Genomic DNA, 15,389 nt, shown 5'->3' on the forward strand with positions numbered 1-15,389 from the left:
AAAGATGTATCACTGAACACTAAAGTCAGAATAATTCAGACCATGGTATTTCCAATCTCTATGTATGGATGTGAAAATTGGACAGTGAAAAAAGCTGATAAGAGAAAAATCAACGCATTTGAAATGTGGTGTTGGATAAGAGTTTTGCGGATACCATGGACTGCAAAAAAAACAAATAATTGGGTGTTAGAACAAATTAAACCAGAACTATCACTAGAAGCTAAAATGATGAAACTGAGGTTATCATACTTTGGACACATAATGAGAAGACATGATTCACTAGAAAAGATGATAATGCTTGGAAAAACAGAAGGAAGTAGAAAAAGAGGAAGGCCAAACAAGAGATGGATTGATTCCATAAAGGAAGCCACAGACCTGAACTTACAAGATCTGAACAGGGTGGTTCATGACAGATGCTCTTGGAGGTCACTGATTCATAGGGTCGCCATAAGTCGAAGTCGGCTTGGAGGCACATAACAACAACAACAACAACAACAACTGTTGACCACTGGATCATTGGGTGGACTAGGTGGACCTTAGCTCAACCCAGCAAGAAAGGCTTCAATCCCATACACACTTAACTGAGAATAAACTCCATTGAGCTCAATGGGACTTACTTCTGAGTAGACATGTATTGAATTGTGCTTCAGGATTACCGTCATACCTGTGTAAATTCATGATGATTCTAAAAGAAGGAAAAAGTAGATCTTACAAGACTAAATTAATATGCAATTTTCCACAATGTTTCTGTGCAATTATGCAGTGGAGTAAGTTATTTATTTATTTTAACAAAATGTATGTACTGCTTCATTGAAAATAGAACCTCTAAGCCGTTAACAAAAAATAAAACAAATATTAAAACTATCAAAATGGAGAGAGTTACAAACAGGAATAAAATAGTAATAATAATAATAACTACAATAAGTTTAAAACAGATTAAAACACATGTTGACTTTTACATGTCTGGATAGGCTTGCCTGAACAAAAATATTTTTATCAGGTGAAAAGAGTACAGTAAAGGCAGCTGAGTGATATCAATAGGCAGGGAGTTCCAAAGTGTAGGTGATTCCACGCTACAAGATCATTTTCTTACCAGTTTTTTTATTTTATTTATCCATTTTCCTTGTTTCCTTTAAAAGTTCCTTACTTGCATCCTCAAATTTTTAAAATGCAAATTATAAGCATCAATATAGGGATAAATTAATTTGCATGCAAAAATAGATGTTGATGAAATACTTCACTGTTAAGTATTCAAAAATCCAAGAAATGCAAAATGGATGTTTCTCATCATAACTTATCTCATCTGCATTGCTTATGTATAAGCCAGATTTGCCATCAGATACATTCATTCCATTCTTATTGAAAGTCAACAGAGTTGTGGCACATAAGCCTGCATTAATAAGCATAACTAATAGACTCTGTGAACTGGTTTTTGAGTTAGTTCCATAAAAATGGGGATGGGAAAAGAGCAGCTGTGTGAAGGAACTCTCTCTGCCTTGTGCTTCATTGAAAGGATGAATCTAGTTGTTTAGATCATAGTGACCTTGTAGGACTCAAAGTACTTTTTTTAACCTGTGCATGAATTTATTTAATAGAACAACAAATAAGTATGGTACCAAATGCCATAATTTGTTACAGATCTGGAGCCATTATGAAATCTCACTTCCACTCATGGGAGTGCTCCTGAACATCTAGAACTTGTAATGTGAGAAAGGTTTATGTATGCCTCTGCAAATCACACTCCAGCATGCCAAGACTCTGACAGCAGCTCAGCATACTCGTGTCTTAAGAATAGGCACATGTATAAATTCTTCCCCTGCTACACTTTAGATCTCGGAGGACTTGTGGATTTAGTAACTTCAGTTGCTCTCCTTTGCAGATTTGCGATAATGTTTGGATAAACAAAAGATGGGTACGTGTATTGATAAGATAGATGACATTTTCTGTTATATCTCACCTTTCTTCTGAGGTACTCATAGTGACTTTTAAGCCTCATAGCAATCCAGAAGATGATGATTAGGCTCAGAGATAGATGTTGACTTGTCCAGGGTCAACCATTGAGCTTTGCAACCAAGTGTGAATTTGTTTCTGGGTTTCACACAGAAAGTTAGGGTCTTTTCCCCCCTTAATTTATTTTGTGTGATCCAGGCATCTTTTCTTGAGACACCTCTTCTGTTGTAGGAGTATCACATTTCCCCTGATTACCAGCTATAGTGTTTTGTAGATGGAAAATACAGTTTGTTGTTATTTACGATCCTAAATACTGCGTAGAATGTAGCTGCATTAATTTCATTATACCAATCTACTAATACATTGGATGGATATGGACTGCCTTCAAGTCGATTCTGACTTGTGACGACCCTATGAATAGGGTTTTCATGGTAAGCAGTATTTAGAGGGGGTTTACCATTGCCCTCCTCTGAAGGTGAGAGGCAGTGACTGGCCCAAGGTCACCCAGTGAGCTTCGTGGCTGTGTGGGGATTCGAATCCTGGTCTCCCAGGTCGTAGTCCAGCACCTTAACAACTACACCCCACAGAGCTTGGAAAAGTTACTTTTTTAAACTACAACTCCCATCAGCCCCAGCCAGCATGGCCACTGGAGTGGGCTGATGGGAGTTGTAGTCCAAAAATGTAACTTTTCCAAGCTCTGCCACTGGCTCTCACTAATACATTATACCAACACAATGCTCCCCCCATCAACCATGTTCACACAATTTTGTATTCTTTTTAAAGTTTAGCTTTTTAAGCTGTGCTTTCTAAGGGACTGTTTTCAGTTCTTGTTTTTAGAAGATCACTCAAGCACAAGAACACTAATGTAGCCTTCAAAAGACAACAGGTGAACATCATGTTGTGGAATGTTTGCTTTTTAATTATTTTTATTGTCTTTGAAGCTCTCCTACTTGTTTTGTTTTAGAGCAATTTTTAGAACCACCCCCACCCCCCACACAAGTCAGGCCTTCCCTGTTACAACATGATGACCTCGCCCTTGTTCAATTATATGGAGGACAGCCTATTGGCTGATGTCTGATTGGCTCCACCATGAAGTCTGAAGCTACCACTGAAGCCCGTGTCAAACAGTATGTTGCTAAACCAGGCTTTGGTGGTTGGGAACATCCAGCAAGCTGGTTCTCCCTCCCTATTTTCTCTGCCTGCATGAATTTTCATTCCTTTCTCTGGTTTGTGTTAATGGGTTCACTGCTGTACCTGAATTAGAATAACAATAATTAGCACCAATCATAGTTAGCTTCTAAACCATAGATTGGAACCAACTTCTAACCCTTTTTTCAGTCTCTTTTTTACAAGCTAACTGTGGTTTTACCAATTCAGTTTTAACGCTTAGACTGTAATTCTGCACACACTTGCATGGGAGTAGGTTTTTTGGGGGCTTACTTCTGAGTAGATATGGATAGGATTCTGCTGTAAATTCATCAGTACTAACCAGGAAGAAAAAAGGAGAGCGTGCAAATTCAAGGGATGCTTCCCATTGACCAACCTTTGTTTTTGGCAATCAAATAGGATGCAATCTGATGTGAGAAAAAAGTATTAGGAGTTTGTACTCATTACTTGGAATGACTGACCGTGCCAGTCCGATCATTATTTCTGTTTATATTTTGATAATTTCAGAGCCTGGTGGTCCTTCGTTCACCATTGGTAAAGCTATCTGGTTGTTGTGGGGCCTGGTATTCAACAACTCTGTGCCAGTGCAGAATCCCAAGGGAACTACTAGCAAGATCATGGTGTCTGTGTGGGCCTTCTTTGCTGTCATCTTTTTGGCCAGTTACACTGCCAATTTGGCTGCCTTCATGATCCAAGAAGAGTATGTAGACCAGGTGTCTGGGCTGAGCGACAAAAAGGTAATGCATTTGCAACCTCATGGTGTTGCTTCTTTGTCATGAAAGCCTGTTGCTTCCTCGCCAATTTTAACTTGGTGCATACTGGGCTTGTTTAGCAATAATTCAGACATGATTTAGTTGATGATGTTAGTAATAAATAACACAATGTTTAATATATTACAGAAACTGTACAGCAAATGTTTTATTCTGTTGGTTATTTTTAGTTGATTTGTGACTCTCTAAAACCAAGTTTTTTACAGTGTAAAGTAAGCCTTCCTATGGGGTGGTATCCCATTGATGTATGGGCAGCTGCCATGAGAACTGCAAAGCTACATGAAGAGACTTCCCCAACAAACCCAGATTTTGTATAACTTTTAATTGCTCAAGGAAACAGAATGTGTCTGTTCTCTTCTAGGTTAGTGTGATATTCACAGCTGTAAACCAACAGACTAGTTCCCTCCCTTCCATTCCTTCTGCCACCTTTTAATCCACCTGAACCCTGCCTGGGGCAAGTATGACAAATACCAAATTTTGGTTTTGGCTTATTTTGCTGCACAACAGTGCTATAATGGAGTACACTATTATCTCCGCTGTAAAGAGGAGGAATTGAGACAGTGGTATGCACAAAGCCAAGTCCATGGCAGACATGGCTTTAAACCCAGCCTTCCACAAGTAAGCCCCCCCTCTTTTTATACTGGAGCACATGTATAGCCCACCTATGCAGATTTATGTGGAAGGTCCACTATATTCAATTTGCCTTGCTCCCAAAATAGTGTGCATAGGATTGCAACAACAGGCTTTTAACAATACTTTTAGCATGAAGCTTCTGAAACAGAAGAATCTAAATCAGTTAAATAAATAGATATATTTAGAGGGTTTAGGCAGAAGAATAAAAAAGCCTCATACAAGCCAATGTACTCATAATTGATCTGGACATTTTGAGAATTTGAAGCTCTGTAGTTAACATTCTGTGATGGGTGGGGGAGAGGGGGATGAAAACCTGAGAAGAAAATTTCCCCTTACCCCTTTTCTTAATACTTTCCCCCCTTGCTTTCATTTCCTGATTTTTGCAATTTCATGAATAGCTTTGTATATAAGAGAAATTATACATGTACATGTTTTATGATAAGTTGGGCTGCTTAGGAACATTAAACAGAAGTCACTGGTTTGAGGTCACAGAGGTGGTAGCAAGCCATCAGATCTCCTCAAGATGGATGTTGTGCCCCATATCCTCAATATGTGTGACCTTCTGAATGTCTTTTAAAAAATTATTCATTCTGTTCCATTTTGACCTCGCAAACCATCATTGCTTATAAGTCTTGGTGCAGTGGTTGCTGATGGATGAATTAACATGTATAAGAAGCACTGCTTTATTCTTGATGAATTCAATCCTGAGGCCCAAAGCGTTCCTATGCCCCCTCCCCCACTTTTTGACATGTTAAACACAACTTGTGCCAAACCTTTGCATGGCCTGTTCTGTACCTATGAGGTCTGTTCTGGCTATTATGTTATTAGATTGAGGGTCAAATATCATGCAATGTGGGAGTTCTGTGATTGGAACTCCTGATGTCTTTTTCTATTACTAAAAGGTGTGCCTGATTTGAACGAGGGAGTCTAACTCAGCCTTTCCCAGCTTTGGGTCCCCAGATGTTGCTCGACTACAGTTCCCATAATTCCTGACATTGGCCATGCTGGCTGGGGCTAATGGAAGTTGTAGTCCAGTAACATCTGGGGACCCACAGACTGAGAAAGGCTGATGTCTTTTTCTATTATAAAAAGTCTAACTCAGCCTTTCCCAACTTTGGGTTGAAAACATCTATTTCTACTCTTTGAATCTGTGTTGTGTGCCCAATCAAAATCCCCTTCAAAACTATTATTAACAGCAGATGGGGAAAAGATATGGGCTCTCTCTACAGCTAATAGCACTTTTGGGGAGCAATTCAGGTTGGAACTGTGCCACCCACAGGGCAAAGACTTTGATCCACATTTCCTAGTGCTAAAATGCCTATTCAAATCGGACAGTTCTGCAGCAGTTTTTTTGTAATGGAAAAAGGTATCAGGCATTCCCATCACAGAACTCCAACATCATATATTCTTTAACCCTCAGAACAGCAGATCTTATTTGCTTTGAGATCATCCCTCACCACTTCAGCTGCTCACATCTTTTATGCCTTCTGTTCCATGCAAAAAGATAGCCTTGAGATTTCTGCTGTACCTAACACATCTGAGCCGGAATGAGGAAAATAAGTTACATCACTAAAAAGCTTCAGTATTTTGGACTTTGATGTTCCAGATGCTCATATGCATGTGAAAATAGTTGAACAACATGGGATGGCAATAGTAACATATACATAACTTTCAGTTATACAAGAGAGTGGGCTATAAAATGATGGAAACTAGAGGTGGGGGACCTTTGGTTTGTGGGCCAAACCTCAAGACCTCTCTGCTGGTCCTTGGGACTCTCCAGAGGCCATATCCCCACTCCTCTGGCCCTGCTGTATGCCCTCCTTGAGTGCCTTTGCTTGGTTGGAATGTGTCATTGAACTGTGATAATGCTGCTTGCTTGCCTGGATGGAGAGATGTGGGTGTTTATAGAATCCTCTAATTTTTGCATAGTTGGAATGTAAACTCATTGTAAGTGTCATTGCTCCATCCGCTTTTGGCACTAACCTCACCCACCACTAGCATATGACCCCCAGACGGTTGCCCATTAAGAAAAGTGGCCCTCAGGCTGCAAAAAGGTTTCCCGCCCCAATGTAAACGTTTACTTTGGTAGCCAGATGGAATCCATGATATTCCTTGAAGATAGGAAGCATCTTAAGTGGGGAGATAGTAGATTTAAAGAATGTGTTTTCAATAAGTAGAGTCTTACATCCTGTGTTCACATTATGCAGGGCATGGAACTTCTGTAAGAAATAGAGGAAACTTCCTCATACCTAGTCAGATCATTGGCTCATCTAAGTTTAGCATTGTCTAGTAACAGCTCCCCAAAGTTTCAGAGAAAAGTCTTTACAAGCCCTGCCTGAAGATGCCAGGGATGAAACCCAGAACCTTTAATGTACAAATATATAATAATAATAATAATAATAATAATAATAATAATGTTTAACCATAGAGGAATGGCTGTTCCCAAGGGTTATATGACACCTGTTCCACCCCCCTCATCTGCCTTTGCATGTGCTCTTTTTATTACCCTTAAACCTGAAGGCTTCCTACATCTTATCTGTATCCTGTTGAGGATCTTCCCCGGGTGAGATTCTGACCTTGCTTCTTCTGGGAGTAGTCAGTTGCCAGGGATTTAGTTTACCAGGGCTTTCCAATCACAGTGCTTTTGGGAGGAACATTGAAGTAGCATATCAGAAGTTGTTCCAGTGTTTTCAGTGCTCTTTTGAAAGTTGAATTTCCTAGGAGCAGCAACATCAACATTGCTGTAGTTGTTAGTGGTTGTGGTTTGCCGGTGTGACCTTCTTATTCTAATCTAGACCAATACTTTCCTGAAATCCAGTCTCTTGCACCCTAATTTTTATTTACTCTTGCTATAGTTGTGTCTGTCTTGAGTTTTAGTTAATTATTAGGTAAGTCATTTCCATTCACTTGCCCCCGTTCTAGACCTAGGTGCATTTGATTCAAAACCAGTGTTAGATATTTGAAGATCTCAGAGTCCATGAGTAATAGAATAATACCTGTCTGACTCTGTGTCGGTGTTCTTTGGTGTGTGTGTGTATTTGTGTGTATGTGTGTGAGTTCCAGCCCAAGAGATTTTGCTACCTGAAGTGGAGCAAAAAATGGTGCCATCTCTCCCCTCCCAGTAAAAATGCATAGTACCCGAGGACAGTCAAATTATTTTGGCACTTGAGGCAGAGACAAGCATGTCTTTCCTTCACTAGCAGTAAATGGTAGGGCTAGCTTAATGGTAGGGCCAGCCCTGGGGTTCTGTGTGTGTGACTGTGTTTTTTACACATAGTATGCACAAGCACTACATTAGTGTGTACTTTTAGATTTCAAGAAGGTATCATCCTCTCCATCAAGAGTGACGCAGGAACATGTAAGGTGAATATTGTCCCCAAGACAATTACTGGGGGTGAGGAGAGATGGAGGTGGCAAGGTCCATTCCCCCCTTGCAAATCAACTTTGCAGAGTGCTGGATTAGGTGGAGACAAATGATTTATATAGACCAAGTACAAAGTAGAGATTAGTTCTAATCCTCAGACTACTCCTTTGACCCCATATTTGCCTCTGCAGCACAACGTTCATTTTAGAGAAGACAAACTAGTGATGTTGAGAGACTAGTGCCTATAGTCACGATGAGCAGAAGGCAGAGGTCTCAGTGCTCTCCCTCCTAGACCTAAACCTCCCAGGTTTGCAGAGTCAAAAGGAAAAATACTGGCAGTCTCAAAAAGCAATGCTGCTCACATTACCTCTCTGCTCAGTGCTTTACTACTGTTAGGTATAATGATGGATTATACAGCCACAAGAGTGGCTGTATACTATAGTCAGCATGGATTTTTCACATTCTGCAATGTTAAATTGAAAATACCCCCATGTCATTCTGATCCTTCCCATAAGCTCATTTCAAAACAAAACCTTACAATGTTTGTAGTCCTGAACTCAGAAATGCTTGCTTAACAACTGTCTCAATTTTCATGGTGATACACAAAACAGTCAGAGAGAATCGAGAGTTTAAAGTATTAAAAGAGAGAGAGAGAAACCAGACCCCTTTTGGACTTTTTTCTCTGTGTTCTCATAATTTGTTGAAATTAATTAAAAATCAGCCATGTTCACAGAGTACCTGTAATCCTATTACTGACCTTCCCCATACCCTGACCTTCATCTTCTGCAGTTTAAAAGTTTAAAAAATGCCTGGCTGATTTTTAATTAATTTAAGAAATTTTGGCTTGAACTCATGTTGGGCATGCTCAAGTGTCAGTGTTCTAAAAGCCAGACTCCCAGCTGCTGGGCTTTCTTGGCCCACACCAGACTTTGATTTCACTTCAGACAGTCATGGCTTCCCCCAGAGAATCCTGGGAAGTGTAGTATGTGAAGGGTGCTGAGAGAAGACTCCTATTCCCCTGACAGAGCTCCAGTGGCCAGAGTGGTTTAACAGTCAGCTGCTCTGATTGAAGCTCTATGAGTGGAACAGGGCATCTCCTAGCAACTCTAGGCACCCTTCACTAACTACACTTCCCTGGATTCTTTGGGAGAAGCCATGACTGTCTAAAGTGAAATAACAGTCTGGTGTGGATGTGGCCAGGGACAGCTTTGGTTTAAATTTGGGTGGGAGCCTACATGTGCCTGCTGAAGAATAAAAAGGTGGGGAAATGCTGAAAAGCAATGATACTGTTCACAATGTTTTCCTTTTGGAAATGAAAGGGGCTTCCCCTCTGCCCAGTGCCCACCTATCCAATCTCCTCCCCTCCCCCTTCCTGCCTTCCTCCTCCCCGCTTTCCCTCCCCCAGGTCAGTTTCACTTATCTAAGAATAGTTGCACAGGAGTAAATCCCACTGTACTCAAAAAGCATGCAAATGATCAAACCTGCCCTCCCCTCCTCCTCCCTCCTATCCCCTCCCTCTTGTCTCTTCCCTCCCCCTTCCTTCACCCCTCCCCATCCCCTTCCAATCCCATCCTTCCTCCTTCCCCTCCACTCTGCCCTCCCCCTCCACTCCCCCTCCCACACAGTCAGTTTTACTTATCCTAGGACTACGACCTGGGAGACCAGGGTTCAAATCCCCACACAACCATGAAGCTCACTGGGTGACATTGGGCCAGTCACTGCCTCTCAGCCTCAGAGGAAGGTAATGGCAAACCACCTCTGAATACCGCTTACCATGAAAACCCTATTCATATTCTTATTAAGGAATAAAAGACTATTGGATTTGGAGGGCCATAATTTGAAGTGGGGATGGCATGGATATCTATGGTATGACAAAGTAAAAGTAAATGTAGACTTTAACAATCATTTTACAAGACGTCCTCTGTTGAAAATATGGAATAGATATAAATCAAGGCTTTATTCGAAAATACCATTATGTGTCTCAAGTCAAGAAGCGTTTTACAGAAGAGAAATAGCTGGAAAAGAGAAATGGTTAACTTATCAAGAACTATTAGAAAATGTACATGGAGAATATATAATGAAAGAGAGAGAACAACTGACAAAGAAAGGATATAGTTTTCAATGGTTTGCCTATTTACAATTGTTAGAAAGATATAAAATGGACAAGAAAATGTATGGGTTTGAAATAAGTAAATCTGATTTTGAAATAGGATTGTGTACAAATGATGAAAATATAATTGCGAAAATGTATAAACTCTTACTGAAAATGGATATGGAGGAAGAACAAGTAAAAGAGTGTATGGTAAAGTGGGCAAAAAATTTTGGTTATAACATACAAATGGATCAATGGGAAAATATGTGGAAAAAAGGCTTGAAATTTACACTATGCTATAATCTTAAAGAAAATTTTTATAAAATGATGTACCGTTGGTACATGACTCCAGAAAAGTTGTCAAAAATGTATAGTAATGTTTCTAATGTTTGTTGGAAATGTAAACAACAAGAAGGATCATTTTATCATATGTGGTGGCTGTGTAAAAAGGCAAAATCATTTTGGGCACAGATAGGTAGGAAGATGCAAAAAATTCTAAAGATAAATATTCAGTCAAAACCAGAATTTTTTTTATTGGGTTTTATGGATAAACAAATAGAAAAGAAATATGGAAGAATAATATTATATATGATTACGGCAGCAAGATTATTATATGCACAAAAGTGGAAAATGGAATCAACACCAACAATGGAAGAATGGCTATTGAAATTAATGGACTTAGTAGAAATGGATAAATTGACATGTCTACTTAGAGAAAAATCGACAGATACATTTCTTAAGGAATGGAAGCCTCTCTTAGACTTTTTGTTGAAAGATCAAAATAAAATGATGATACTGGGATTTGACGATTAATTAAGACAGCCTATGGAGAAAAGGGATTCTGTATGTATACATTAAGGGACAGGTTTGATGTATATTATATACTTATAGCTGATCTGCGACAAATCGGAAGTCAACTATTTTATTTTTATTTTTTGTTGTATGTTTTTTTTACTTTGTTTTGTTTGTTTTTTTGAAAAATTTGAATAAAAATTATAAAAAAAGGAAAAAAAAGAAAACCCTATTCATAGGGTCACCACAAATTGGAATCGACTTGAAGGCAGTCCATTTCATTTTCAAGCATGATTGCATGGGGGTAAATCCCATTGAACTCAATAAGTATGCAAATGATCAAACCTGCCCTGCCCTCCTCCTCCCTCCCATAAACTCCCTTTTGTCCCTTCCCTCCCCCTTCCTTCACCCCTCCCAATCTCCTCCTTCCTCCTCCCACTCCTTTTGTTCCTCTCTTCCCCTTCTTCTTTCCCTCTACTCTTCCCCCCCTCCTCCTCCCCCATGGTCAGTTTTACCTATCCTAGCCATGATTTATTTATTTTATTTATTATTTTATGTATATCCCGCCCTTCTTCCCAGCAGGAGCCCAGGGCAGCAATGATTACACAGGAATAAATCCCATTGAACTGAATAAGCATGCAAATGATCAGACCTGCCTTTCCCTCTCTTCTGCTCTCCTCTCCCTTCCTTCTTCCTCTCCTTCCCTCTCTTCTCCTGTCCCTTCCTTCTTCCTCTCCTCTCCTCTTCCTCCTTCTCCTCCCCTGCCCACTCCAGACTTCCCTCCCCATGGTCAGTTTTACCTATCCTAAGCATGATTGCAGGGGAGTAATCCCACTGAACTCAATAAGCATGCAAATGATCAATCCATTTTTAGCAAACTTGCACAGGATCTCGTTTCTTATCTCTCAGACTAAAAAGCAGGGACTAAATGCACCAGGGGAGCAGGAGACCTGACCTCCTCTCTGAGATATTGGATTGCCCTACAAATCTGTCAAAATGCAAACACAATTTGGGTTGGTCTTTCACAGTCCAATCCACTTCCTGTGTAGCTTGGAAGAATTTGGAATATGTGCCTCTGAGCATATAGTGAGTGGTGGCAACACCTGCAGTCAGCCCAAATAACAGAAACAAGACTTGTGCTGTGCTGATCTTGTTTTAGAGCAGGGAGGAAGCAACTATATTAAAACAGATATAGTTCAGATAGTCACTTTAAATATGCTTGATTTACTTTGCAATTTTTGTGATCTTTCCTATAGTAAATCATTCTGTTTTGCTTCTGTTTCTGTGAATTTGTGAACTACAGCAACACTTTGCAAAGCTAAAAAAAGCTCCAAAAACAATTGTGGAATAATGGCACTGGTTGTTCTGCAGAATGGTTTCCAATGGACATGAGGAGTGTCTCAGTTTGCACAAGATAAAACAGTGGGGGGTGAAATATATTCTAGCCGAATTCTAGGTGTGCTCTGTGTTTTCAACTGACCATGCCCACCTTTCCTTAAGTGAAGTAGTTTAAGCATAGCAGGCTGAAAACATGGATCTTGGGCAGGCCACGTTTGTTTTTTTCCAACAGCTAGAGTCATTGCTTAAGTAGCAACATATTATAATCCGTCTGATTTTACATCAAACTGCAGTTTCAGATTCAACTGTTAATGCACCCAAAACAGAAATAGAGCATAATCTCCAGTTTGAAACATAAAAGGCTGTCTTCACCATCCTATGACATTGACCAACAAAAAGGCTTTGAAATTAATAAAAATAAATTTGACACAGATTTCTAGGATGAATAATGAGAGAAATATAATTTTCTAAGTTAGATTCTCTGTAGAAACAGTAGTAACACAGAAAAGAAGCAAAGTAAGAAGAACACCACAAACATACAAAGATTTAATTCTCCATCTTTGGAGATGGTAGGTGTTGCCACTACTCACCATGTGCTCATAGGAAAATGTTACCAAATTCTTCCAAGCTACACAGGAAATGGATTGGACTGTGAAAGACCAACCCACATTGTGTTTGTATTTTGACAATTTTGTAGGGCAATCCAATATCTCAGAGAGGAGGTCAGGTCTCCTGTTCCCCTGGTGCATTCACTATACCTGCCCAATTTCCTTGCTTTTTAAAGTTTGATAGAAATATCTGTTGGCTATAGGGCATTCTTAAACCACAAGGTTTTTTGCCTATTAGTGAATATTCGCTTAAAGTAGTTTGAAAATGATTAGACAAATTATAGGATAGGCTGATCAGAAGCTATTACCCATGATAGTGAAATGTAATCTCCATCTTCATAGGCTACTGCTTCATAGGATACTTCTAAATGATTATTGAAAACAACAACAGGCAGTGCCTATCTCACCTTCATGCCCTGCTTCTGAGCTCCAGAGGTATCTGGCTGGCTGCTGCTGAAAACAGAATGTAAGACTAGATGGATTTTTGCTAGCAGGGATTTTCTTGTGTTCTAATGTCATAGACACTTAGTGTCCCATTTGTTTTGAATATATCTTATCTCTTTACATATTTATTCCCCCAATTGATCCCTCAAATTAATTTCCCACAAAGATATCCCTTCCATTATTTCCTCCTTCAATTAATTGTTATTAATTTCCCAGATCCATTCACAGCCAGCCACCCCCAAAAGGAAGAGAAATCCACATTTTTCTCATCTCACTAAGGGCTCATCCAGACGACTGCAAAGTGTGTGACAAGCGCGCTATGTGTGATTATTTTTCGGTCGTCCAAATGACGTCGCATGGTGTCACGCATTTTCGCGGGTTAAATCTGCTCCTTCCAATACCGGCAAAAATGCGATTTGCTGTTTGAAATCGGGAATTTCATTGGGACATTTTTTTTCATTGGGAAACAGCGAATAAAAAGGCGAAAAGTGAGGACTGACAAACCGGATATGGAAACGGTGGATTATCCCACTCAGTTTGGATAAGCCCTCAGTCATGCTAGATTTGCACAGAGCTGAAAATGAGCCTTCAAGGCAAGGAAAAGGAGATTATCATCAGGTCAAAGATTAAAGGACTAATCAGAGATAGCATAACAGATTAGGTATGGTACACATCTCTGAATGTATCCATGTATTTATTGAAAATTCTAAACTTATTTTAAATAAAGGGATCAATTTTCACAGTAGAAATAACACTGTAGTTTATTTCTCTTATTCTCTTTATCACATGCACCTCCTCTTTTGTTTTGCGTTTTGGTACAGTTGATATGTTTATGTTTTAAACATTGTTCTTTTCAACATTTTAATCTTAAAATCCAAAGTGCATAAATCTTATTATTCATCTGGGTCCCTAGATATGAGACATAATCTATCAAAGCACATCCTTCCTTTAAACGCTTCAATAGCCTAGTTTAAAAATCAGCAGGATTTTATTTAAAGATAAGTACATGCTCATTGTTATAGACTGTGATCCTAAGCATACTTTCTGTGAAAGTAAGCTCCTTTCAAATCAATTAGGCTTGTTTTTGAGTACGTGTTCAGGACTGAGGTGCCAGGCAGCACTTTCCAGTTCTTGAGTTATGGAATACTTAGGATATTACAGCACAGGAAGATACTTCACTTAATACTGTGGGCAGGAACAAGGATGGGAAGCCTGTCGCCCTCCAAGTGTTGCTGGACTACAACTTCATCGCTCCTAACCATGCTGGCTGGGGTGGGTAACTGGAGTCTAACAACATTTGGAAAGCCAGTTTCCCCACCCCAGTCTGAATTCTTCATAGAACACTTACGTTAACTGGATGCTTCAGTTTTACACACTTGTTTACGGAACGGGACAGCAGTGATTTATTCATATCCACACATGAAGTCTGTGGACAAGGAGTTGCAACACATGATTTGTCAGTGAGTTTTCAGATTTGATCTTTTAAAACTTTAATTTGCTTGAGCCCTCCAATAGAAGCAGCTTTGTTGGAAGAAAATAGACTGACTAGTTCTAAAGCTATGAATGTTTAAAGACATCAAGAAGAGTCCTTCTAGATCGGACCGAAATCTACCTAGTCCAGCGTTCTTTTTCCAACTGTATAGCCAGATGTGTCCAGGAAGCTTATGTAAAGAACATCAAGACAAGAGCAGATTCCCTATTTTTGCCCTTCAGCAACTGGTATGCAGAAGCATACTGTCTTTGAACCTATTGTTTGTTTGTTTATTACATTTCTACCCCACCTTTCTTTCATCAAGAAACCCAGTGGCATACATGTGGTTCTCAGGCAGTCTCCCATTCAGGCACTGACTGAGATGTCGTTTAGGTATCATAGTGAATAGCTATTGTTAGACTTGTCTTCTTCCATGAATTGTCTAATCCCCTTCCTTAAAGCCATCTAAGGGCCAAATTAGGTGAGAAATTGGTGATCTGAAATCAGGTCTCCTGTCTCTTTACATTTCTTTTAAAAGGAGCCACACATGTGGAAATTTGATCAGGACCATGATCAGGGAGGAGGAATCATAATTCTTTTCCACCATGTTGTTTTCTCAATTAAAACCCCCTCAGTCCTGCTATTTGCTGCACTGGGGAAAACATACAGATATCAATGCATTGAAACTCCATCACTCTACCTGTGTAGCCAGCCCTGTGAATGGAACAGGTAGCATTTCTGAAAACCCTGCATTGGAGAT

At 39.7% G+C, this 15,389-nt stretch overlaps 1 protein-coding gene across 1 annotated transcript in view; it reads left to right on the top strand.

Annotated features, from left to right (window-relative positions):
- The window catches only part of GRIN2B (glutamate ionotropic receptor NMDA type subunit 2B), a 326,614-nt gene that overhangs the window by 283,195 nt on the left and 28,030 nt on the right, over positions 1–15,389 (top strand). The window contains exon 9 of the mRNA XM_061582819.1: positions 3,625–3,854. Within this exon, the coding sequence (XP_061438803.1) occupies positions 3,625–3,854 (230 nt within the window). The remainder of the gene's footprint in view (positions 1–3,624; positions 3,855–15,389) is intronic.

This window comes from Rhineura floridana, chromosome 8 (genome assembly GCF_030035675.1).
Source record: "Rhineura floridana isolate rRhiFlo1 chromosome 8, rRhiFlo1.hap2, whole genome shotgun sequence".
In the NCBI taxonomy this organism is placed as follows: domain Eukaryota; kingdom Metazoa; phylum Chordata; class Lepidosauria; order Squamata; family Rhineuridae; genus Rhineura; species Rhineura floridana.